This window comes from Mirounga angustirostris, unplaced genomic scaffold (genome assembly GCF_029215605.1).
Source record: "Mirounga angustirostris isolate CCGP_5_RB_7025 unplaced genomic scaffold, mMirAng1.0.hap1 SCAF_17, whole genome shotgun sequence".
NCBI lineage: Eukaryota > Metazoa > Chordata > Mammalia > Carnivora > Phocidae > Mirounga > Mirounga angustirostris.
The window spans coordinates 40,478,974-40,505,409 of NW_026991725.1; the positions used below are offsets into that span (position 1 = coordinate 40,478,974).

General features: G+C 48.3%; 1 protein-coding gene across 3 annotated transcripts in view; it reads left to right on the forward strand.

The window, feature by feature from the left end:
- The window catches only part of SEC14L1 (SEC14 like lipid binding 1), a 52,938-nt gene extending 26,829 nt beyond the window's left edge, over positions 1 to 26,109 (forward strand). For 2 of the 3 annotated variants that reach the window (XM_045888377.3, XM_064583317.1), the window contains exons 3-17: positions 6,434 to 6,583; positions 6,702 to 6,833; positions 8,827 to 8,955; positions 10,070 to 10,304; positions 11,557 to 11,666; positions 13,308 to 13,497; positions 15,206 to 15,294; positions 15,967 to 16,037; positions 16,975 to 17,146; positions 17,464 to 17,598; positions 19,229 to 19,363; positions 21,756 to 22,007; positions 23,125 to 23,303; positions 23,578 to 23,679; positions 25,576 to 26,109. In XM_045888377.3, the coding sequence (XP_045744333.1) occupies positions 6,434 to 6,583; positions 6,702 to 6,833; positions 8,827 to 8,955; positions 10,070 to 10,304; positions 11,557 to 11,666; positions 13,308 to 13,497; positions 15,206 to 15,294; positions 15,967 to 16,037; positions 16,975 to 17,146; positions 17,464 to 17,598; positions 19,229 to 19,363; positions 21,756 to 22,007; positions 23,125 to 23,303; positions 23,578 to 23,679; positions 25,576 to 25,591 (2,097 nt within the window). In that variant the 3' untranslated portion in view covers positions 25,592 to 26,109. The remainder of the gene's footprint in view (positions 1 to 6,433; positions 6,584 to 6,701; positions 6,834 to 8,826; positions 8,956 to 10,069; positions 10,305 to 11,556; positions 11,667 to 13,307; positions 13,498 to 15,205; positions 15,295 to 15,966; positions 16,038 to 16,974; positions 17,147 to 17,463; positions 17,599 to 19,228; positions 19,364 to 21,755; positions 22,008 to 23,124; positions 23,304 to 23,577; positions 23,680 to 25,575) is intronic. The other variant, XM_064583318.1, reaches the window with a different exon arrangement.
- The last annotated feature ends 327 nt before the right edge of the window (positions 26,110 to 26,436 follow it).

Sequence of the window (26,436 nt, forward strand, 5' to 3'; positions counted from 1 at the left end):
CCCAGGGCAAATGGATCAGGCCCTGGTTTTGTTTTTATTATTGAAACAATTGCTCTGTTAAACAAAAAGAGTGAACAAATGATTATAATAGTTATTTCTCTTGCGAGAGCAACTTTTCCTTTTAAGAGACATTGAAGAACATTTCTTTCTCTCTGGAGAAGTTCCTTCTGGAAGAGTTAATTTTGTTCAGCCTTTCTTGATTTTTGTGTTTGATAAATTCTGAGTGTGATTAGGAAGTGACTTGATAATACTGCAGATAGTCACAAAAAAGAAGACATTTGGAAGTTCCTGCAGCTCTCCTGAGGCGGTGATTTGGACCCGATGTGAGCTTTAGCCTGGGTTCTTGCTCAGTTCTCCTGGAGAGACTTCTTTTTTTTTTTTTTTTTTTAAAGATTTTATTTATTTATTTGACAGAGAAAGACACAGCGAGAGAGGGAACACAAGCAGGGGGAGTGGGAGAGGGAGAAGCAGACTCCCTGCCGAGCAGGCAGCCCGATGCCCGCGGGACTCGATCCCGGGACTCCAGGATCATGACCTGAGCCGAAGGCAGTCGCTTAACCAACTGAGCCACCCAGGCGCCCCTCCTGGAGAGACTTCTTTGTGCAGAGAGGAGACTCGCAGGTCTGCTTATGTGGGCTCATTGTCCCAAACGAGGTTTTAAAAATAGGGAAGCTTCACATAGAAATTCAGATTGCTGTTTTCTCTTGAACAACCAGAAGCTGGAGCTCTCTGGACCTGCATCTCCTCAGAGCTATGGTGGCAGGACTGGGTAGGGGGCCACTGTACAGAGGCACATGTCCCTGGTGGACTGCACACCCGGCCTTTCACCTTGGGCTGAGGCCGGGGCAAACCTCAGGTTTGTACATTTTCAGGTATGAAATAGGACAGTGTCATATTCAGTCAGTTATGTGCAAAAGCGCTGCTAGTTTCCATATGGCCCTCCCCCTCCAAAGTTACCTTCTCCTATTAATATTTTCCCCAACTTTTTCTTTTGAGAAATTACAATTTTTAAAAAAATTGAGGAAGTGGGGTGCCTGGGTGGCTCAGTCGGTTGAGCGTCTGCCTTCGGCTCAGGTCACGATCTCAGGGTCCTGGGATCAAGCCCCACATCGGCCTCCCTGCTTGGTGGGGAGCTTGCTTTTCCCTCTTCCCCCCTGCTTGTGCTCACTTGCTCTCTCTCTCTCTCAAATAAATAAATAAAATATTTAAAAAATGATTAAAAAATTGAGGAAGTATAGTGAATACCTGTATACATTTCCACTTAGATAAATTAGCACATCTGCTTTCTTTCTTACATATACACTCACACACACATACACACGGTATATATTTTGCAGAACCATTTGAAAGTGAGCTGTGTATATCTTAACACTTTTGCCCTAAATACTAACGCATGTATTGCCTAAGAAGAGAAATTCTACTTAACGGTCATCATCATCACACCCGAGAAATTTAACACTGACAGAATGGTATTATTTAACGTGTGATGCATGGTCACATTTCCTTAAATATTCTGTATAGCTGTTATTATTCTAATCAAAGAGCCAGTGCATTTGATGGTCCTGTCTCTTTAATTGCCTTTATTCTGATTGGTCTCTGCTTTTTCTGTTCATCTTTCAAGACACTAGCATTTTTCACTTATTTTTAAGAGTCCAGGCTGGTGGTTTTGTACAATGTTCTGTAACTTGGACCTATCTGATTGTTTCCTCACGATGAGCTCCAGGCTCACCATTTTGTTGTGAGGACTGTGTGAGCTGTGTGTGCTTCCATTGCGTCCCATCAGCTTGTCAGGCTGTCCCGTTGTTGGTCCTGAGTTGAATTGTTCTGTCCAGGTGATATCTACTAGATCTTTCCAACGTAAAGGCACCTCTGTGTAATGGTAAGCTGCAGGATGACAGTGTGAGACTGTGGTACCTCATCCAACAACCCCCCTCACCAGTGCCCTTTGGTGGTCCTTGTCTGAACCCGTGACTGAGGATTAGTGCTTGCACTACTGGGATTCTCTAATTGTGTCGTTCGCTCTTGTGGTTATTAGGTGACATTTTCCTGTAAGATTTCCTCCCCTGCCCATTCTTCTTGAGTATCACTCTATGGCTTATAAAGCTTTACTATCTTTTCTCTTTCTGGTGCTCAAATGACCCCAAAGTTGGGGAGGGGAACCCCTTCAGGCCGGTCTCTGTGTCCTTTTTTTAAATTTTTTTTTAAAAGATTTTATTTATTGGGGCGCCTGGGTGGCTCAGTCGTTAAGCGTCTGCCTTCGGCTCAGGTCATGATCCCGGGGTCCTGGGATCGAGCCCCGCATCGGGCTCCTTGCTCGGCGGGAGGCCTGCTTCTTCCTCTCCCACTCCCCCTGCCTGTGTTGTCTCTCTCTGTCAAATAAATAAATAAAATCTTTAAAAAAAAAAAAAAGATTTTATTTATTTATTTGACAGAGACAGAGACAGCGAGAGCAGGAACACAAGCAGGGGGAGTGGGAGAGGGAGAAGCAGGCTTCCTGCTGAGCCGGGAGCCCAATGCGGGGCTCGATCCCAGGACCCCGGGATCATGACCTGAGCCGAAGGCAGACGCTTAACCAACTGAGCCACCCAGGCGCCCTCTGTGTCCTTTTGACATGTCCCCATCAGTCACTGAGCACATCCTCGATTTCTGATAGTACTTCAGATTCACCTTGACCTTTCCTTCCTTCAGACCTGTAATCAGCCACTTCTTCACAGTGCACGCCTTCCTTTGTGGTAGGGAGTGGTATTTAGAAACCAGGTTCTAGATGCCAAGTTTCTTGTGACTGCTGATATGTCATTGCTTCTAGGCTCTTCCTGTGGCTAAAACTAGAATGCCTCTATTTTTCAGAGGCTGTAGCAACTTTATAGATTGTAGTTTGTGCCGAAAACCTGGGGTCTGGTATCTGTAAGCAGTTTCAGAGACTGACACTTTCTGCAGTCTTCCTTTTCCACAACCCTCTAGAAATTTAGGATTTTCTGTGCTAACAGAATGCAGAATTCATTAACCTTATATATCTCTGAAAGATTGGCCCAGGTAAATGAGCACAGGAAACAAAAAGCTGGATTCATTGGTTTATTTAGTAAGGTTTTATTCCATAATTCAAAGAATGTTTATTGAACAGTGACATTGTTTTAGGCAATGTGAAGAAAAATGGGACTTGGTGTCTGCGCTGTGGCTAAGTAACACATCTGGGGCAGGGTGACGGACGCAGACCAGCCCGTGGAGGGAGGAAGGTAGATGCTTCCTAGCCGGGGTACTTGAAATGCCACCTGGCCGAGGTACAGGTGAGTGTGCCCTTGTGAATACCCGGCTGGATGACTTCACAGGGCACGGAAAGTTTGTACTGTGTGTTGAATTAGAGGCTAGGCCGTGTGGGAAATGCCCTGTGCTGACCACTCTATTTCAGGGGTTTAGAAGATGTTGTGGGTATGTTGAAAATGATCTAATAGTCCTTCAGTTGGAGAGACCCTAGCTTACGTTTTTTCTTGGTGAGTCCTTGCTTTACCCTTTACGTAACCTAAAAAGAATTGTTTTGTTTGAAGCCCTAGTGTTCTCAGTTTTTTGGTATGTCATAGTGCTGGAATGTACAAAGCCAGGTTTTGGTTTTTTGGTGGTTTTTTTTTTTTTTTTTAATGTGTTACAATTTAGAAGTCAGTTTAGATGGTTTTCAGTATCTGTAGAACAAATGATAGCACATTTTTTTCTAGAATTGTTCATGTGTGTAGTGCTTAATACAAATTTTAGGGCCTCCTTGAGACTTATCTGTGGTATTGTCTGAGCAATTGGATAAACTTCTTAGATGTTATTGATTTAAAATGCATTAAGAGACAAATATTGTGTGATTTATCAAGATTGTAGCAGTAATGGGATTCAGAATATATTTGAGTGGAGGAGGGGAGTAGATAAATATGAAGAATATGTTTTTGACTCCCAAAGTAAAAACATTTTAAAAAGCAAATATAACTGGTGGCCATGTAAATTTTGCCTCCTTTCCAGATGCCCTGTGCAAGACGGTCATTAATTTTCTGAAAAGGCGACGCTGGTCACATGGTAGAGTTCCCTCCTTCTCTGTCCGCTGTGGAGGAGGTCAGCTCCAGGGCGGCCAGCACTGTGCCCGCAGGGCCTGGCCATGTGGTCGGTGCTCAGTGGAGACCCGCCTTATCACAGTCCCGTTCCCTCCCCTCTGCCAGCTTTGGGTGCCTGTTCCCTTAGGCTGCGTTCTTGGGTTCTCTTTCCTGGAAATCTCTCCCCTCCTTGCTGACGACAGACAGACCTTCCCACACTTCGAGGCCATGTCAGTGCTTCCTCCTCCATGAAGCTTTCCCAAACCACCAACTCACCAAAGCTGAGGGTGTTCTCTTTCTCCTCAAGCCTTTATACCTTGCGTATTCTCAGTATGCTTTCATATCACCCTGACTCCCTTTCCTGAACTGTCTGCTTCATTTCCCCTCCCTCCAGCATTCCCTAGCGTGGGATCCTGTAAACATGTAGATGGCAGGAGCACAGCCCAAAGTGTTCAGATTGGTGTAACCCTACGATGTTATGGAGAGGAGATGAGATATGTAACAGAGAATTGAGCATCACTTGGAGCAGGATTGGTGAAAACCAGGTGGAGGGATTAATAGGTGGCTCTGGTGCTGTAGTGGGTTTTCAGTGCAGCTCTTGTGATCGGAGTATTACTTCTGTGCAGACTTCACACCTGTTCACGGGGAACGTCAGGAAACTTCTCCGTGAAAGGTGGTGGTTTTAGTATGGTGGTGCCCCCAAACCACTCGCTCCTTGTTAGAGGTAAAATCAGAGCAGTCCATGTTGCTTTCAGATTTTCATTCATCTTTTTAACACCATACATTTCTTCTTAAATCTGTGCTTGGTTGTGATTAAGGTGGGAAGTCAGCCCCCCCCCCCCCCCCACCATTTTAGGACAACCCGACGGAGGAGTGACGTCTGTCACTTTATTAGGAGCATCAGTTCAGTGAACTGGTGAGCCCAGCTCTGGGCTTCTTTTTTATGCTCCTTCTTACAGCCCAGGACTTGTCATCCCGAGTCCTGTGGTTTCCTGCTCATGCACCCCTGTGAGCTGCTAGGTAGCTTAGGTTTTAGTGTGAATGTAGCAAGGTCTTCAGCAAAGTTGTCTTCAAGGACCACCACACACCACACAGCAAACTCAGGTGCCCGAGTGCATGTTCTAAAAGTTTGGATGAATTATATATAGCAAGTGAAACTTTCTATTTTTAATTTAGTTTTTTATTTTGAGATTATTGAAGATTCATGATTTATTAATAATACTTTATTCATAAGGAATAATATGGAGAGAGGCCATGTGCTCTTTAACCATTTTCCCCCAATAGGTAGCATTTTGGGAAACTGTAGTAACATCATCGGAACCAGGATATTGATGTTGATGCAGTGAAGATACAGAACATTTTCCAAGTATCTTTCTTTGTTACCCTGTTACAGTCACACCGACATCCCCCCTGCCCTTACCGCACAGCAACCACTAATCTGTTCTGCATTTGTATAGTGGTGTCATTTCTTTTTTTTTTTAAGAGTTTATTCATTTATTTTGGGGGGTAGGGGCAGAGAGAGAGAGAGAATCTCAAGCAGACTCTGTGCTGAGTGTGGAACCAACACAGGGCTCAACCCCATGACCCTGAGATCATGACCTGAACTGAAACCAAGAGCTGGACGCTCAACTGACTGAGCCCCCCAGGCGCCCCTATAGTGGTGTCATTTCAAGAAGGTTACAAAAATGGTTAAGTCCTTGATCCATTGTGAGTTAATTTTTATATAAGGTGTGTGGTTCAGGTCGAGGTCCTTTTTTTTTTTTTTTTTTTTTGCTTGTCGGTGTGCAATTTCTTCAGTAATATTTGTTAGAAAAAAAGGCTATACTTCTTCCATTGAATTGTTATCGCACCTTAGTCAAAAATCAGTTGGGCATATTTGTGTGGGTCAATTTATAGCTCTCTAATCTGTCCATTGATCTCTTTGTCCCTCTGTCAGTACCAATAGCCTGGATTACTGTAGGTGTGTAGTCCGCGCTAATACCATACCATGTAGAGTGATTCCTCCCAGTTTAGTCTTCTTTTTCAAAATTGTTGTAGCTATTTCTGTTCTTCTGCCTTTCCATATCAATTTTAAAATAATCTTGCCTGTAGCGTAAAAAATAAGCCTTGCTGGGATTTTGTAGGAATTATGTTAAGCCTCTATATCCGTATGGGAAGAGTTGACATCTTACTGCGTTGAGTCTTCCAGTCCATGAACATAGAATGTCTTTTTCTTTTTTAATGAAAGCTTATGATGTAAAGAGAAAGAGGACTCTAATGTAACATGTTGACATGTATTAAGAGATGCTTTTTTTCCAGGGAGACTATCAATGACAAACTGTCAGATTGCATCTTTGTTCAATTACTTTTTTAAAAAAATTTTTTCGTAGGCCTACGAAAGGAGGTTTCCTACCTGTCCTTTGATTCCAATGTTTGTGGACAGTGACACTGTGAATGAGTTCAAGAGTGAAGACGGGGCTATTCACGTTATAGAAAGGCGCTGTAAGCTGGACATAGACGCACCAAGGCTGCTGAAAAAGGTACCTGCGGGGACACCTTAGAAAGGCCATCCCCAAACTAGATGAGCTTACGTTCACAGCTTCTGTTGCGTTTGGTATTATTAATAAGCCCTTTTTCTCTTTATTTTGTTTTCTAAAGATTGCAGGAGTTGATTATGTTTATTTTGTCCAGAAAAACTCACTGAATTCTCGAGAACGTACTTTGCACATTGAGGCTCACAATGAAACCTTTTCTAATCGGGTCATCATCAATGAGCACTGCTGCTACACCGTGAGTACCCGGCATTTGGGGAAGGACGCGAGTGCGGGCTGCCGTGTGCTGTGGGGGGTTGCTTGGCCACCTCTTTACACAGTCCACTGCCTTGTCTCAGAGGGCAGCTCTTCAGCACATATGGTCACTCATTTCTCACTGGTGGGATCCGCAAGGTGGCTGGCAGGTGTAGTTTACCTCAGAATGGGTTACGTTGTCGTAGCATTTAAGGGAGCCTAGTGATGTCTTGATTTGTCTTTATTTATTTATTATTATTTTTTAAAGATTTTATATATTTGACAGACAGAGACACAGCGAGAGAGGGAACACAAGCAGGGGGAGTGGGAGAGGGAGAAGCAGGCTTCCCGCGGAGCAGGGAACCCGATGCGGGGCTCAATCCCAGGACCCCGGGATCATGACCCGAGCTGAAGGCAGTTGCTTAACGACTGAGCCACCCAGGCGCCCCTTGATTTGTCTTTAAATGTTACTTTATATGCCCCTTCATCTCTGGCGCCACTCTAACACTTTAGAAGTGTATATGGACGGACCCGAGATACAGTTTTCCTCCACTCTCTGAAAGTAGAGTGTTTCTGTGAACTCTTTCGTAAGCCGAAATGGGGCAAAGCGAAACAGCAAATTACCATGAATTTATATGGAAATTTTTTTTAGCATTCCTAGACTCAAAAAATAACCTCTTTAAGCTTTTCTGAGACCTTAGGACACATCTTGCTAACAAATGTACAAAATAAATGCAGATAAAGCCCAGGTGCCTACAGACACAGTTCTAGGCTCTGGAGTCCTGATGCTGAGATGCTGAGTGTGGCTCTCTGGCAGGGGGCTTGGTGACAGTCTCCGGGCTGGGCTTGGGGTACGAGTCGCCTCTGTAACAGCTTTTGCAAAACAAATGGTGAATGCTATTTTCGCTTTTTGCCCTTTTTCCTAAAAGCGGAAATCCTCTTTGGATTTCTTTTGGTTATCAAAACCAGTACAAATGTAGATCTTTTGTAAAAGCAAAGTGGTGGAATGCAGACTTTGGGAAGGGAGGGAGCATACCTGTAATGCATACTTCTAAGATCAGGCTTAGTGCTTTTATCTGCCACACCATCTTCAATAACTTCTGTTACCAGATTATTAGAAGAATCTAATAGGGTCTCTCTGCTTCTCCCTTACCTTCCTACAACATATCCTCAGTGCTGAATCCAAAATGATCCTTTTAAAGTATATCAGATCATGTCATACTTTCTACAGTGTTACTGCATTTCACTCAGAGAAGGAGCCCAGAGGCCTTCCAGTGGCTTACAAGGCCTTGCATTTTCTCTTGATCACACATCTGCTGTCCTGCCTTCCTTGTGCACGAGCCTGTTCCTGGTCACGAAGGCGTGCTTCCCCTAAGGACCTTTGCTCCAAGTGCACCCTCTGCCCGCCCCCCTCCCCCCCCCCCCCCCGCCCCTGCATCTCTGCTTGACTCCTGCCTTACCTCCTTCAGTCTGTGCTCATTTCTGCCCTTCTGGATGAAGCCAGTTTGAACACCCTATTTAATTCTGCTTCCTCCCCGCCACGCCCCCGCCCCCAACCCTGGTCCTTTTAACCTGTTCCACCGTTCCTTTCTCCCTTGGCACTTGTCTTCCAACAACGACAGAATTTCTTACCTCTTATGTTTATGGCTAATTGCCATTCTCCCCCTTCAGACTGTAAGCTTCATGAGGCAGGGATCTTCATTTTGTTTATGATGGAGAACACTGCTCAATAAATGTGATGAACAAATGAACCAAGAATGAAAATGAAGCTCTCCTTTTCACAGTCATTTTTAGAATTTTTTTTTTTAGACTATTTTAGAAATATGATTTAGGTCCTTTCATGATTTTAAACCTCTCTGTGTAATTTTTCCATCTGGTGCTTTCATGATAATGATAGTAGTCAAATAAAATGTTTTCTTTTGGTTACCACTTGATGAGCAAATGACCTTGTCAGTTGTCAGCATAGTTAATGGGAATGACTTCTCATTTATCTACAGGTTCACCCTGAAAATGAAGATTGGACTTGTTTTGAACAGTCTGCAAGTTTAGATATTAAATCTTTCTTTGGTTTTGAAAGTACAGTGGAAAAAATTGCAATGAAACAATATACCAGCAACATTAAAAAAGTGAGTCCAGTTTGGGATTTTATGGAAACGGGGAGGCAGGAGCCTCTGAGGTGCTCCGAGGTGCTGGCAGTGTTTTCAGGAGGCTGGAAATGGGCTAGTCAGGGAGCCCAGCCATTTCAAGACGAGGAAATACTTTGGCTTTTCCCCAAGCCTGTGTTCCAGGGAGGTACAGGGTTGGATGCGGGTTCAGATGATGCTGGTGGCTGGTGGAGGTAAGGAGGAGCATGTAGCCACAGGCCATGACGCCCTCTGCTTAGAATCACTGGAAGATTGGGGTTGGGGGGTGGGGGGGTGAGGCGGGAGCAGCTAGCTTACAGCGCCCCCAGCTGCCACCTCGGTCTGTGGGCAGGAGGTGCTGCATGAGGAGGTGCTTGCCGGGGATCTCTTGGGGATCCCCAGGCCTTGGGTTATTAGGTTTACCTTCCGTGGAAAAACTTTCCTTCTCATTTTTTTTTTTAAAGATTTATTTGAGAGGGAGGGAGGTGCGGGGGGGAGAGAGAGTGCATGAGCGCAATGGGAAGACACAGAGGGAGAAGGAGAATCTCAAGCAGACTCCCTGCTGAGTGCGAAGCCTGATGGGCTCCATCTCACGACCCTGACATCATGACCTGAGCTGAAATCAAGAATCGGACGCTTAACTGACTGTGCCCCCCCAGGCACCACACTTTCCTTCTCATTTTTATACTGCTGCTCAGTGTTGGTGTGGAATATGGTTGTGAAGTGTATCCATGTTGGATTCTAAGTGCTTTTTGAAGGCTTGTTTTATTTTCAGGGTGTTAGAAAAAATTTGGATTGAGACACAAAGCATTAATTGAGTACAAGTGTGATGAATCGGTGCTTTTAATTAGTCATAAAAAAAATTCCATCTCTTTAGATATTATTTCCTAGACCATTGGAGAGGAGGAAGTAAAATAATTATGAAAATCGCTTCTCGGCCTTTTGGCTAAGATCAAGTGTAAAATAATTATGAAAAACAAAAACACAAAGGCATTTCACTTTTTCATAGATTTATTCTGTAGCAATTCACTTTTTATTAGTGTTTTAAAGACCTGTGGGAGATGAATAATTTGAATGTTGAATATATACTAACCTTAAAATTGGTTTTATTTTAAAGGGAAAAGAAATAATTGAATACTATCTTCGTCAGTTGGAAGAAGAAGGCATAACGTTTGTGCCCCGCTGGACTCCGCCTTCCATTGCGCCGTCCTCAGAGACCTCCTCATTGTGCAAGAAACAGGCAGCATCCTTGGCTCTTGTGGTTCCAGATGCTGCCCAGGCGGAGGGGCTGGGCAGTGAGGCCCTCAGCAGCCCCAGCGGGCCACCCGAGCCCGTGGCGGGGACCCCTGACGGTGGGTCGGAAAGAGGGTCGTCCCACAAGCAAGGCTGGGGCCTCCATGGAGTCCTTTCCCCTCTGCTTCCTCCACCCATTCTTGTGTCCTGAGGACATGTGGACATAATTTTGTTACTGTCCCTTTTCCACATTTTATTTTTTCTTAGAATGAGGAAGCATTTAGTTTTTTTTAATGGGCAGGAAGGGTTATATCAAGTTATTCTTTTCTTGAAACCAGGAAATGTGTTTAATTTATTTTAATTGAAGGCGTCTTTAGTGAATGAAAGGTAGCAAGTAATCGTTTTAACACAGTTGTGTCACCATCAAACACTTTATACTCACTCTGTGCTAGGCCCTGTTGTAAGCACTTAATGAGTATTTATTTACTCACTTAACAGTGGTTCCTTCTTGGTACGAAGTGCTTATTACTAACCTCATTTCATGTATGAGTGAACTGAGGCCCAGAGGAGCTGAGTAAGTTGCCTGGAGTCACAATGGCAGGTGGTGGCGCTGGGATGGAGCTGGGCGGCTGGCGCCAGGGTCTGCACGTAGCCGCTGTGCTCTGCTGCCTTTCATGTGTGTTAAACACGCGCACGTGCACACACGCACCTCTTTATTTCTCAGAGTGATGCCCGTTGTAAAACCACACAAGAAAATTCTACCACTCACAAGTTTTCTTCAAGTATTGCTGTTTCTCTCTCCACGCTTTCTTCTCTGCAACTAAACTGCGCCATCTGTTTGCCGTGCAGTAGGCAGCAGGTGACAGGTGTTTTGATTGGTTTGGGGACACGTTTTATTTTTCCATCTTGTGAATGTTTGCTGTATTTATGGTACCGCGTCATGAAGAAGATTTCTTATATTCTTGAGTACAGTAGCTCTATTCAGAATAGGTTTAAGTCCACATACTTGTTTTATTTCAGTCTTATGTCATGTAGGTCCTCTTTATATAAGTTTGAATTAAAATAGTCTCTCAGTATCTGTTACAGATTTTCTTCTGTCGTGACTAGTATTAAGACTTTGCAAATAGAGTTGACCACAGGGTGATCAGGGAATATAACTGAATCAGTAGCCTGGCCTGGGGCTTGGTCAGTGATTAGCTCTTACAGACTATCACTGAGGGTCTCGAGGGGGCCAGCTTAGCTCTGCTGTCCCTGGGGTGTCATTGAGTTCTGTGACTTGGGGACCACACTTAACTTTACTGAGCAGGATGACTTTGGAAGCCTTCACGTTCCAGCGTTCTTTGTGTAAATGTCATGTAACTTACATTCCAGACAAACTAGATGCGGACTACATCAAGAGATACCTGGGTGACTTGACCCCGCTACAGGAGAGCTGCCTGATCCGGCTTCGCCAGTGGCTCCAGGAGACCCACAAGGGCAAAGTGAGAACCGGCACCCATGTGCGGGCGTGCTGTCTGTGAGCTATGGACCCTGGTCCTGTTCGTAGTTACTCAGAGTAAATGTTCCCGATTGCCATAGCTGGGGATGTCCCTCTCAGTCCCAGCATCACTGGCTCTGTATTTCTGGGTGTGGCATCTGAGTCCCTCGTGGAGAGTCGTGATGCCCTTCTATGTACGATCAGCTATGCTTTTCTAGGTTTACCAGAGGAGGGTCTCCCTTAAAAACAATTACAGGTCAAGCTGCAAAGCAATATTATATTCCAAGTATTCAGACTTTTTAAAAAATATTTATTTATTTATTTTAGATAGAGCAGGGGCAGGGGTAGAAGGTGAAGAAGAGGGAGAGAATATCCAGCAGACTCTCCGCTGAGCGAGGAGCTCGATGTGGGGCTCAGTCTCACGACCCTGAGATCACAACCTGAGCCGAAACCAAGAGTCAGACGCTCAACTGACTGAGCCACCCAGGCCCCCCAAGTATTCAGACATTTTAATTATCAGAAGCTTTGGAAGGAGTTCACAGATTATTCCAAGACCAGAAGTGTTTGAGCTTTCATTTTGAGGTTTTTGGTAGAATTTTAGCCTTGTTAAGGAATCCCATTTTTCTAATAATAAGCCTCATACTGATGGGGGGCTAGTGGTGAGCACAGGCAGGTTGGTGTGTCCAGCTGGGTACTGACACCACTCAGTAAAAGGGAAGCTGGGGTTGCATGGAGCCGGCCCGCTCTCGAATTCTGTCAGCCTGGGTTACTAGAGACACACCCTGAGGACTCTTTAGTGTCACTTGTCGAGAGCACAACCATTGTAGTGATGGCTGTCATTTGTTGTGCATGCACCGTGTACTAGACGCTCTTAGGGTCTTTATGAGGTCCTCCAGCAGCCCTCTGAGGTGGTGTTTTTATCATGTGAGGGAACTGAGGCACAGAGCAGTGAGGTCACTTGCCTGAGGCCTTCCAGTGAGTGAGTGCTGGGGTGAGGGTTTGAAGCCAGGCCCTTTGCTTCTGGCACCCACATCCTTTCTGAGTGGCAGCGACACCCTCTCAGTGCCTTGAGTTGCTCTCCCGGTAGTGGGGTTGTTGGCAGGCTCCCCACCCGCCGCCCTCCTGTCCCCTGTGGACCAGCGGCGTGCATCAGTGAGCGCACGGCTGCAGAGGAAGACGGCCGGGCCAGACGAGACTTCTTTCTCACTCAGAGAAGTCGACATATCTGATAGCAGACTGTAGAGGAGGTGTGTGTTAGGAAGGCCCCCCCGCCCCACTAAAACCAACAACACTTGTGTATTCGAACTTTTGTTGTTGTATAATACAGAAAAGTGCACCCAGATCATAATCATAAATCAGTCCAGTGAATTGAAGCATCTGATGTTCAACAAATTATTTATGCCTTTGCTCTACTTGGCTGAAACTAAAATGGAATACTATAAAGATTATTCAGATTAATGATACCAGTTTTCTAAAGCATTGAGGAAGGTTTTTTTAGTAACGGCTAATTTTATATAGTGCAAAAATGCAGCTCCCTCTGGATGAGAAGTGACAGTTTTAGAGTTTTATTCCCTTAGTAACTTGGTTTTTTTTTTCCCCTTAGCAACTTTTAACATTGCTTAGAAACATCTTTTTCTCTTACAAGATCCCAAAAGATGAGCATATTCTTCGGTTCTTACGTGCCCGGGACTTCAATATCGACAAAGCCAGAGAGATCATGTGTCAGTCTTTGACTTGGCGAAAGCAGCACCAGGTGGACTACATTCTCGAGACCTGGAGCCCTCCCCAGGTCCTTCAGGACTACTACGCGGGAGGCTGGCACCATCATGACAAAGGTGGGCTGGGCATCCCGGACATGCTTCGAGGCCACGTTGTGCAGAGTTGAAGGGACCCGTGAATGCCTGGGCCCTCCCTCTCCCAGGGTGGCGCCGATTCATCACAGCCAGCCCCACACCACCCTGCCCACTAGGAAGCCCCCTGAGGTCCGCCATAGAGCAGCAGGTGCGGGCTGTCTGCTCCTTCCCTCGGCTCGTGGCCCTTGGCCGCCAAGTTTCTTCACCTCCTTTCTTAGTCACAAAGACTTTGTTTTGACTTATTTAAAAAACCCACGAGTTTGAGGGCAGTGTTTTCAGGAGCACAGTGCTAGTAAAGGAACTTTTAATAAATCCCTACAAGATCTGTAACAGTATGTAGCCAGGTTTTCTACATCGAAACAGTGAAGAACTTCAGCTCTGTTTTGGGCAGGAAGCAAAACATAAGCCAAGGAAGTGATAGCATAAAACAAAGGGTAAGTTAATTAGCAGGGTTCTCTCGGATTGCATCCAAGGCACGCCCTGCAGGAAAGCAGGCATTGCCAGAGGCTGCTCGGTATTTCCTGGTTCGGAGTTGGACAGTGGACAGAACGGAACCGTGGATGTGGAGCAGGCACAGGGATGGCCGTGGGCTCCCTCCCCCTCCAGGCAGATTCTTCCAGAATGGGACAGCTCGGATTTGTGTGTTTTCTGGACTGCATCTTTTGTACTTTTCCAGACTAATTGTAGCTCTGTTTGTTTTTGCTAGCAACATATTTATTCTACTTTCCCACCCTTCAAAGATTAAAGTTTGGTAGTGAAACATTAACAAATGTGTCTTATAAATGTTGGGAGACACTTTTTATAAATCTTCTTTTCAACAAGATTTGGGAGCACAAAGACCTCTTGTTTTAAGTAGAACAGATCTAGTTCAGACTGGTGATAAATACAAGGAAAATTTGGACTTCTTTGTCAGGATGACAGGACTGACCCTCCATTAACAGAAGACAAGTCTTAATTGCTTGTCAGCAGCAGGTTCCGTTCCTATCCTTTCTGCTGCTCCCCTGTGGCACCAAGTGTCAGAAGTCCAGATTCTAGAGAATCTGCTGACTCAAAGGCCACTCTGGCCTCCGAGATCTTTTCCCCTTTATGTAGCTGGCCTGTGATGATAGGGCATTTGTATAGTGAATGAGATTCCTCTCACGTTCCATCCATTAGACCTTCGGGGTATAAACATGTAGAGCCAAGATGTGCTGGTTGGTATGGATTTAAAAATTTCCTGAAAGGACTCATTTATCCTGATCCTTTGAATGGGAATCAAGGGAAGCTGGCTTTTTAAAAAAAAATCTAGACATTAACTTACTGATAACTCATGAAATGAAAAAAAATTGTTTTATCTAAGATATAAAAATTTAAAATACTCCATATTCACAGAAAATGTGTCTCTGGATCTTCTGAGGTCCCCCCGGCTTGAAAGTCAGCTCTGCTCAACCCCCTGGTTGTTTAAGTGAGGAGGCCGAGCCTAGCAATGGCCCCGGTCGGTACCGGTGGTTGGAGCCAGATGAGAGGTTGAGTTGCACTTGGTGCCTCTCATCATGGGCAGAGGGGCAGTGGTTGGGGGGAATCTCCTGTACACATAGCCAGCTGCAGCTTCTAAGTGGGAAAGCACGCTCCTTATTAAGGTCCCTAGAGTTGTATTGTCAGCTTCTCATCAGGAATGGTGCTGATCATACCTTTGCTTCCCCTCCTGCAGACGGGCGGCCACTGTACGTTCTCAGGCTGGGGCAGATGGACACCAAGGGCTTGGTGAGAGCCCTCGGGGAGGAGGCTCTGCTGCGATACGTAAGTGCTTCCTGGGCAGGTCGCCGCCCCCTTCTTTTGCCAGCAGGATGGTGATCTTACAGCTATCAGAGCAAGCATGGAGTGCTTTTGTAATTAGGCCAATCTATTAATACATTTTTAAAATTTCAAAAGAGGGCACGGAAATTATAAAAATGTTTTTCACAGGGAAGCATCAACAAAAAATCTGTATAGCCACACAAGATGACTTTGTGGGGACCGATTTGGGGTCTTCTTGTTTCATTGCCATGGTCCCCCCCTCGCCCCCCACTCTCCTTTTGAGCTGTCTCTCGGATCAGACCGCTTCATAGTATTCTTTGCCCGACACTTCCTTACTTGCAGGTCTTCACATCTCTTATCTGGACGATTATAAATGCTTCCTTCCTGCCCCCTGAACTCCCGGCTCCCCTTCCACTTTGGCCTCCATAGCATGGGCAGATATGAAGAGAAGAATGTGCTTAAATTAAAAACCGAACAAACAGGGGCACCTGGGTGGCTCAGTGGGTTAAGCGTCTGCCTTCGGCTCAGGTCATGATCCCAGGGTGCTGGGATCGAGCCCTGCGTCAGACTCCATTCCCCACTCAGTGGGCTGTATTATTGTCTCTGTGTTTCATAGCTTGACACAGTGGCGTTACTAGACTAATCATGGGCTTTTTATGGCCATTTTACACACAGGTTCTCTCCATAAACGAAGAAGGGCTGAGACGGTGTGAAGAAAATACAAAAGTCTTTGGTCGACCTATCAGGTAGATGTTGATTTTGTTTTTCCTTCTAGCTTATTGAGAATGTGAGGTAAATATTTCTAGTTGACTTTTAGGACCAAAATCTGGTGTGATTTTTAGGCTTTTAGATTTGTAGAGCCAAATCTAAATAGCTTCCCATTTTTTGCAGTGTTCCAGAAGGTAGAAGCTAATTGACATGTAATTCGGTCAGTTAGGAGGGATAGGTGCTGGATTTTGGTATTTCTGACCCCAAGTGAGACATTGCTGTCACCTCAGTCTGAGTGGGTCGGCCCGTCTGGTTAGTCTGCATGGTCCTTGGGAGCCCAGGTTCGCAGGTTGGTTTTGTTCGTTTGTTTTCGTTGCAGGGGCACAAGGAGATTATTCTGTATTTCCAAACCTTACTCGTAGTTATGGTAAACTATTTGGAAAATGTGCAGTGGTTCAGAGGTGGACACTAGAAGGGCATAGCGGGTTTACTGGAGGGGAAGTTCCACCACGACAGGAAGGAGTTTTGAGGGTTTTCTGTTCCCTGCTGTATCGTCGGCTCCTGAGACACTGCTGGGTTAGTAGGTATTTGTGGAAGAAGAGCTTCTTGAAGTTCACACCGTGCGTTGAAAAGCCAGATTTGTGCCCTGTTGGGTCCGTAGAGGTGGCCCAGCATGTCCAGCCCAGCATGTCACCTTGTTTGCTGGGTCACGAGCAGGTCCAAATGAGGTGGTTATTAATTGTCAGTTAGCCATTGAGGTTTTGCTGTCCCAGGGATTGGTCCTACCACGCTGATCCCATGTGCTTCACACAAGTAGATAGAAATGCGGTTCGTAACACTTTAATTTTTAGAAACTGGTATGTTTTTGGAAATGGATATAAATGACGGTTTTGTGATATCCAGAAGAAGCTAGCTTAGGACGCGGTTTGCACGCGTGCCTTGTAGCGAGTAGCTCCCACGTCTGCACCCCTGCAGCTCGTGGACCTGCCTGGTGGACCTGGAAGGACTGAACATGCGGCACCTGTGGAGGCCCGGCGTCAAGGCCTTGCTGCGCATCATCGAGGTGGTGGAGGCCAACTACCCCGAGACGCTCGGCCGCCTCCTCATCCTCCGCGCTCCCCGTGTGTTCCCTGTGCTCTGGACGCTGGTGCGTGTGGTGCTGGTTGGGGGAAACGGTTAGCCGTGCAGAGGCGGAGAGGTGTGCGTTCATACCCCTTTGTCTGTTCGCCTGAACTAGTCAGGAAATAACAAATGTGGGAAGATACACACTTTCTCAAATAGTTTAAGGGAAGAAAGAATTCCTGGGAGTCTTTTTGTCATGCAAGTGGACTTTACAGAAAAAGTGTGTCACACTCCCTGTCCCTACCCCCACCCACCCACTCGTACTCTCATATGGTGATTTGAATCTTTGGAAATCAGACAGCAAAGCAAAATGACTACGTGGTCCTTTCTCATTACTTACAGGTTAGTCCATTCATTGATGACAACACCAGAAGGAAATTCCTGATTTATGCAGGAAACGACTACCAGGGTCCTGGAGGCCTACTGGACTACATCGATAAGGAGATCATTCCAGATTTCCTGAGTGGGGAGTGCATGGTAGGTATTGAGGCAAGCAGCTCTATGTTTGGCTGCTTCACAGGGGTAGGAGAGGTGGGTGTCGGTTGGTACAAATGAGTTTCAGAACTTTTAGTTTGGACTATTGTTTTTTGTTTTGTTTTGTTTTTCTTTATTTTGCTGACGTTTCTCTGACCCAGGGTTAAACTACATAGAAGTGTTTAGGTGATGGTTGACAAATGCACATTTCTTCATTGTTACGTGCTAATGAGAATTTGTTTTAGAACCTAATATAATTGCAGCTTGCTTTATTCACTCAGCTTTGTGTGGATCAGATTTCTTATAACTATTTTGAGGAGCTATGCATTTTATAGAAACACTTTTAGAAACTCAAAGTGATTCTGCAAGATCTCCTCCTTGACAATAAATAAGGATAACATTTTGAAGGGGACACATTAAGGGAAATACTTCGTAATCTGGGGCTTTTGATGCATGGTGTTGCTAGGGTATCTGGCAGCCATGTCCACTTCTATGCCCTGAACCGTGATGAGGGGTCCTTGAGGACCTTACAGTCCACGGGGCGTGCCCAGCTGACACGAGGGCAAGGGAGACCAAAGACTGCAGAGGCCCAGGTGGCTTCCTGAAGTGACAGCAGAAGCCAGAGGGGAGTGTGGTTCTCTTTAGGGAAAGGATCTCTATCATCCTCATAGAAAATAAAGTTGTCTTTCCGAGATGTGTACACACTGGATTTGATGCACGTATTTACCTAACGAACCCAGTTTTCAGGGGAGTCTCGGGTTGGTTAGAGGAGTTTGAACAGCATCTGGACTCAGCTTTCAGGGCTTCGGTCCTGCTGTCAAGAATTGCAGGCATCAGCATGGCGTGGTACGAGGGGCCGGGGAGTCACCGGACCCTCCCTTACCGAGCGAGGGCCATGAAATTAAACTGGGAGGTCAGCTGTGTAGCGACCCACAGACGACTCCCGTTACGAACAGTCCCAAGTGGTTGGTCCTTCTGATGGTGAGCTGGAGCAGAGGGAGACCTGACTCATAGCACGTTGGACCGACCATGATGTGCTCCCCACTGTGAGAGTCCTTCTCATTCATCCGTGGGTCCAGGCTCTTCTCGGCTTTCCTGTGCTCCCTGCTTCCCTGCTCCGGGTCCGTCTGAGGTCTTCCACTGGAGACTGTCTCTGGGTCACGGCCTCCCAGGGCCGGTAATGCAAGAGGTGCTGGGATTCTGTGAACTTCAGTATTGAGTCACTAGGTCAAGGCCAACTAGGAAATGTATGAAGTATGTAGATTTTAATTCAACCCAGCCTGTAGTTGCTGAGAATAAAACTTTTTTTCATACCATGTTTTCTCTTTACAGTAGTGTAACTGCTTCTAATTCTTCCATGAACTAGACTTCCTAATGGAGTCCAGTACCTCACACTTAGTAGTGTAAATTCTGTGGTAAATTCGCTTCAACACGTTCTCATTTAGTTAAAGTGAGACAGGTAGATTTAAGAGGTTTTAAAATTTTACATTGCTAAATCATGCAGAAGCTGTTGGACATTGCCAGTGTGTTCCATTCCCTAAGCGGCTGGGGGCGTATGGGCCTTGATGGAGTGTTGGTTTTCAGGGGGTCCCTTCTGTGTGCACAGTTTTTACTGCTGTGTTTGTGTTTCCAGTGTGAAGTGCCCGAGGGCGGACTGGTCCCCAAGTCTCTGTACAGGACTGCGGAGGAGCTGGAGAACGAAGACCTCAGGCTCTGGACCGAGACCATCTACCAGTCTGCAAGCGTCTTCAAAGGAGCCCCGCATGAGGTGCGCCGCCTGTACCCAGGGCCCCGGGTGGCGGGGCCCCTGCTCCCAACAGACACCTTCTTCGGCGGGTCTTCCCAATAGGATTTACTTTAGAAGAATCAAATGGTTTTTCTGGTCTTTGTCTTTAGATTTTTGTTGTTGTTTTTTCAGATCTTTAGTTGAGGTAAAAGTCTGCACTGACTGACGTACACGCATCTCTTGAGGGATCTGCGCCCAGAAGGAGGTTAGGCCTCCTGGCCTCTGCTTTACCAGAGACCCCTGAGCACAGGGATGGGTTGCGTGTGGAAGGGCTTTCCTGTGGAAGATTGTTGACTCTCAAATCTAGTTTATCTAACGATTATGTAGGGCTGGTTTCATTTTCTGTTTTTTCGTGACTGGGCTTTGGTTATTTACATTTGTTAAGGGATTTGCACATTTTTGTAAGTCCTATGGAGTGAGGAGAAAGTAGCACATCTCTGTTTTCCCTTCTTGCTGTCACATTGGGTGTGGAAGCAAGAGTATTCCTGTGTTTTGCAGACGCTGTGTGTCCTGTGACATCGTGAGTGGTCTGAGCTGTGAGGGCTCACAACCAAGTCACCTTTCCTGAGCTCTGGGCAGATTTGTTTGTGCCTCAGGGGTTGTTGCTGAGGACGGGGGCGCTGGGCACCGAGCCAGTGTTCAGTGTGCGGGGCCGTGGGCTCAGGCTGTTGGTGGTAGCCGGGAGCTGACCCCTTACTGCCATCCGCGTTCGTCCTTGCTGGCCTGGGTCCTCGCATGGCCGGCCCCTCGCTTGTGGGGCACGTGGGTGCTTTTGCCGTGTTTGAACTAGCAGAGACAGGTTTGGTCCGCCTCGTTCGTAGATTCTGTAGGGGAAATCTCAGATTTTCATGACTGTCTTGAGGATTATTTATATTCATTCCTTATTTGGAGACCAGGCTTGAGGAGGTGGAGTTCTTATTTCTCTTAGGTAACTCGCTCTTGTCTGTGGGAGGGAACTCCGTGGCATAGGACGTTTCTCGTGCATCACCGGATATCTGTGAGATGTGAAGGTTTTCTACATCAGAATGCTAAACCCTGCTTTGGGGGTGAAGTAAAACACAAATCAAGGACACAAGAGCCCTGAAATAAAGGCTGAATTCAGTGTCCCCACGGTGAGTGCAGGAAGGAGGGTGCCTGTCAGCAGAGGGGGCTGCGTCCCGGGAGATCTCGGCCCCTGGGGAGCCACTGTGCTGTGGAAGGACCGTCGCTGTTCCCAGATAGCACTCTTGTGCTCCAGGGAGTCTGCTCTTCAGGGAGATTCCGAGGTGGGGTCTGTGTGGTGAGAAGCCGCAGTGGTGGAATCGAGGAGTCTGCCTGACTGACGACAGGTGGCCGAGCGCCGAAGAGCAAGCAGCCAGACAAGCAGCCAGACGGGTCTCACCGGGGGCCGGGGGCACGGCCTCTGCTGAGGTCTCACAGCTGGGTTCAGTTCTCACATCCCTCCCACAGTAATGTTTGAAACTCTCTGACTTTGACCATTCCCTGCTGCAAACCCTTCCAGGGGCGCCATTAGGAAGTTTGGGTTTTGGGTTGGCACTCAGTCCCTGGGGCCGAGGCCCCTCCCCCGCCCCAGGCCACGTGGCTCTTTTCTCCCCACGCTACCACTGCTCCTTGGGAGTCTGTCCCCTCCCCCTGCCCGGAACACTTCCTTTGTTCCTCCATGTGCCCTTTATTTAGCTCCCACCTTCTCTGGGACCATCCTTGTGCTCACCAGCCTAGAACAATCCATGGAACCACTTCTGTATCATCTTGAGTCACTTCTGCTCTGTGTTGTTAAGGCATTTTTACAGCCAGGAGCCAGTGTGTTGGAGTGCCTGGGATCGTGCAGTGGGAGGTCGGAGTGCCTGGGATCGTGCAGTGGGAGGTCGGAGTGCCTGGGATCGTGCAGTGGGAGGTCGGAGTGCCAGGGATCGTGCAGTGGGAGGTCGGAGTGCCTGGGATCGTGCAGTGGGAGGTCGGAGTGCCAGGGATCGTGCAGTGGGAGGTCGGAGTGCCTGGGATCGTGCAGTGGGAGGTCGGAGTGCCTGGGATCGTGCAGTGGGAGGTCAGAGTGCTAGGGATCGTGCAGTGGGAGAAGTTGGAGTGCCTGGGATCGTGCAGTGGGCATTCTGGGCTGCAGGTGTAGCTAAGGGAGAGCATGGAGTTTGGCACGTGACATGGAGCAAGAAGGTTGGGAGGAGGGAGAGCAGGAAAAGCTGGGTGGCAGAACGGTGGGTGCGGGTGAGGACACAGCTGACGGGACATGTCTCTCTCCCTTCCACAACACACACGGCTGGGCCCAGAAGCTCCCTCAGGGACGAAGCACCACAGTGTCGGCTCGGGACTGGGGGGGCTCATGCTTACCTTGGTTGCTTAATGCACTCTCTTTTTCCAGATCCTCATTCAGATTGTGGACGCCTCTTCAGTGATCACTTGGGATTTTGACGTGTGCAAAGGGGACATTGTCTTCAACATCTACCACTCCAAGAGGTCGCCCCAGCCTCCCAAAAAGGACTCCCTGGGGGCACACAGCATTACTTCCCCAGGAGGGAACAACGTGCAGCTAATAGACAGAGTCTGGCAGCTGGGCCGTGACTACAGCATGGTGGAGTCACCTCTGATCTGCAAAGAAGGGGAAAGTGTGCAGGTACAGCCATCTGGGACTCTCTACAGCTTGGGTATTTTGTCTTCAAAAAGAAGGGTCTTTTGCTTCATCGCTGTCCTGCGCGGCTGGCACTGTCTGTCTGTGGGGAGCCCGCAGGGGTGTGCGGCGTCAGTTACGGTCAGAGTGGCCCAGGAAGCCCCAGGAAGAGAAGGAACTCAGCCCTGAGCAGGGGTTTTGGAATGAATCCATAATTTTTATCTCAAGTGCATGAGTTTTCTTCAGAAGTTAGTTTCACAAGAGCGACGTGGAAGGAAGGGAGAGGCATTCAGTGCACGTGGACAGCTGGGACCCAGACTTCCACCGAGAGGACAGTCACCCCAAATAGCAGGGAGACAAGCAAGTGCTGAGGGAGCTGTTAGCTGTCATTACTGAGCACTCTCATTCATTTAAAAATGCTCTGTCAGTTCATTTTTTACATTTTGGCCAGTTATTTTGAGTGCTTGTACTGAAAACGGTGGTTCTTGGGTGCTTCTGGCCTGCATAATAGATGCATAATTTTGCTGCCTTTACAGTTTTCAGGGATGAGCCTGTCAGTGTTTCGTGGTTTGAGAAGTAGAATAAAAGAGAGTATTTTATTTAGTTTTAAAAGTAATGGATGGTTTAAGCTTCAGAATTAAATGAAGAAAGTAATTTTCATAGGTTGACATTGTACTTTAGGTTGTCATCCTTTTAACCAGAATGCTCTGGTAAGATCATTGGAAGCAGGTCCAGGAGAGCACTGCCTGGTCAGATGATCTTTCTTGACCCCCTGAAGGCTGAATGAAGGGCCCCCTGAGCTCTCTCATCCCGCCTCTCCAGGCGCCTGCTTCTGTTGTGGCCTTACCCCCTCCCCCCAAGGCTGCAAGTCCTTGGGGTGGGCAGACACAGAGAGTCCCTCCCCGAGGCCTGCGCAGCTCTTGGGAAGGGCCTCGCTGCAGGGCCAGAGGCCGCGTGGGACTGGCCCCTGAGCGAGGAGTCGGTCCTCCAGCCACGGAGATGGCCGGCCGTCCTGCTGAAGCCGAGTGGGCCCGGGGAAGGCTGCAGGTGGTGTCCTCCAGGGCCCGTGGAAGGTAGGCGCTTGGAAGCAAGTTCTCAGTCGGTGCTGCCTGACTCATTCCAGGGCTCACACGTGACAAGATGGCCGGGCTTCTACATCCTGCAGTGGAGATTCCACAGCATGCCCGCGTGCGCCGCCACCAACCTGCCCCGGGTGGACGATGTGCTGGCCTCCCTGCAGGTGTCGTCCCACAAGTGCAAAGTGATGTACTACACCGAAGTGATCGGCTCCGAGGATTTCCGGTACGGGCTCCCCGCCCCCAGGGCCCCCGCAGCACCGCGGGTGTGGGCAGGGGGGCTCCGCAAGGACGGTGGGGCTCGGGGGCGGCTGGGAGTGGCCTTTGGGCCTTTTGTTGGGGCCGGTTGATGATGTCATCTGTGGGCCGGGCCAGCAGGGAGCCACGGTTCTGGGAGAGCCTGCTCTGTGAGTGCTGTGGGGGCCGAGTGGGCTGCGGGGAGCCAGGGCGGCCCGCAGTGGGGTCCTCATGCCTCGCCCCTCCCGGTGCTCTATTTGCAGAGGCTCTATGACCAGCCTGGAGTCCAGCCACAGCGGGTTCTCCCAGCTGAGCGCCGCCACCACCTCCTCCAGCCAGTCTCAGTCCAGCTCCATGATTTCCAGGTAGTGCCGCAGCGCCCAAGCCCAGGGCACGGAGGGGACAGCGCGCCTCCTCGGACAGCCTGCCGCGTTCCGCCAGCCGCCCGGCGGCCACACTGTGCAGACCTCTCACCCTCTAGGTAGCAGATAGCTCTCCAGATGGCACATGTAGTTCTTGATCCCAGACTATCTCGACAGGTAGTTGGAACTCTAACTCCATAGCCATAGATCTTGTATACAGTGTGCACAAGATCAAAGCAGAGCACAAGGGCTCTCTTGAAAGAAAAGTAGTTTATATACAATTAAGAGGTTGACTTCGTCTCAAACGTTGATGCAAAAAATGTTTCCAGCAACCTCCACACCCTGTCCATTAGCGGATGAATTCCTACACCATCCTTCAGAGGTGACCCACCTTCCTACATGGGGCAGGAACCACCAGCTCGTCCCCACACCACGTCACAGCGTCACCCTCTGCTGTTAGCCAGCACGGCCCATGGATTGAGGGGCCGCCCACTAGGCACCTGTCCTCCGAGCAGCGCTGCTTCCGTGGGGAGCACTTGGGGGCAGGCTGCAGGAGCACCTCGCTTGGGCCCCGCGGGCGGGTGACCCGCTGTCCTGCAGTGGGTGCGGGTGGGCCCGGGGGCTCTCGGGGACCCCCCACAGCGCCAGGAGAGCACCGCCACCATGAAACAGCTTCCCTTTCCTCCTTTCCACATCTTTTTGGTACTTTCAGAGCAGGATTTTTCTGTATGTGAACTCCCGCGGAAGGGATTCTTTCCCTTTTCCTTCTGGTATGTTCTTACCTGCAAATGCTAGTTCTGACCTCACTCTAGACTTAGGTTCCCTCTGCCTCCTCTTAGCTTGATAGCGTCAGAGCCCGTGTGGTCTTTCTAGTCACTAGAGGGCTGTTGTGAAGACTCAGTCACGTTTGCCGTTTTGAAATCATCCAGTGTTCATTGCGCTGATGAGTGTTCTTGCCGTGTGGCCGCTTATAGGAGCCCCGCTGCTTCATAGAAGGACACTGCAGACGTGTGGGGTGTGTGCGCGTGCGCAGGCATGGGGGGGGGGTGGCAGTGGGGGGGGTGCGCGTGTGAGTGAGGCAGTGCATGGGGGGTGTTTGGAGTGGGTGGCAGTGCGTGGGGGCACACGTGGGTGAGCGTGGCAATGTGTGTGGCAGTGGGGCATGTGTGAGTGTGGGGGTGCGTGGGGGTGGGGGTGGGCGTCGGTGTGGTGTTGGTGAGAAACGGGGCAAGTAGAAAGTGAGATCAAGTTACAGGGGATTCTTCTTCGAAGCAAATCAGAATATGAGCTTGGTTTGCCTTTTGTGTTTTGTTTTTGATTCCCAGTTACAAAGTGTGGTATTCTTGTGTTGGCCCATGTTTTTTTCAGCTTTTTATGGGAAAAGCAGGTCATTTGCGAATCTGTCTGGATGTTGCGTAGGGTCAGCGTTTGTGATAAGGACGTGATGTGTGGTGTCGTGTGTTGGAAGAGGCTGTGTTTTTAAAGATATGTGCCAAAACCCACATGGCTGTTAGCGGCGGGTGTGAGCGGCACGGAAGCCTGGGCCGCATTGCTTGCCATCCGCTCTCGAGGCCCGAGGTGGGTGGCTGCAGGGTGGACAAGTGTGGGCCCTGCGGGCGAGCCCCAGGGGGCTCGTGAGGAATGTCGGGTCAGGGAGGCCCCCAAGGCGGCCCGCACAACCGAAGACTGGGCTTCTCCGTGGTTGCCGGCCTTCCCGGAGTGTGTGGCCTTTGAAAAGATACGCTCGCCATTGGCACCGAAAGCCTTGTTTCCAGAAAGCACAGTAGGGTTGGTTAGTGCACCTCTAATGCTTCCGATCAGTGCTTCCTGCTTCTAAATTATAAGGACCTGAAGATGGTCCCTTCCTTCTCTTTCTTTCTTTCTCTCTCTGTGTCTCAGATGGCGATTTTGCTGACAGCTGCCAAGAAAACGCTTCCCTCCACAGTCCACCTCAGCCCAGGGATGTTTGTAGAACTGTTTGAGTTGCAGCCATTCCCCCCCCTCCCCCAGTCCGAAGACGTGTTCGTTTTAAGTTGGCTCAGAAGTGGCACTGTCTTGTCCCCAGAGAGTTGAACGCGTCTCTCAGAGTTCAAAGCACATCACTGCGCAGACGCCTGCAGGGTTCCTCATGAGTGACACAGCACCTGCTTCTCCTTGGAGGGGGCCGCGGGCGCCCGGACCCGGACTCTGCCCCTTCTTCCAGTGCCCTGCACTCTCACACTCCGCCTTCCTCCTGCACTAAGGGTTCTTTTGATTTCCCCTCTATTACTAGTGTCTTAACTCAGTTTTCTTCCTAAATTCATTATTTGCATATCAAATTCTGTAAATGTTTTGTAAACATATTACCTCACTCTTGGTAATACAATACTGATAGTCTTTAAAAGATTTTTTTACTGTTATCAATAATAAACATGAACTGTTTAAAGAAGAGAATGTCTCTTTCTTCCTGTGAAATGTGAAGCATCAGCCTCCCTTGGAGTGTGGACTGAGCAGATGTGGGGTGGCGAGCAGATGCGTGGATGTCCGCACATCCGTAGTTCAGTCTGAGTTTTGAGTTTGTCAGCAAGCGAGAGAGGTGACATGCGTCATTCCTGCCTCAGCAGCACCTGCGTGCCTTACTGACGCCTTAGCGTGTTGCCGGAGGAAGGGCAGGGTTCACACCAGGTCCTTTCGGGCTCTGAGTTCTCTGCCTGCCCTCACGTCAGGCCTGCTCTTACCAAGCTGTTGGGTTAGCGTCAGATTCTCACGGTGGCGGCATGA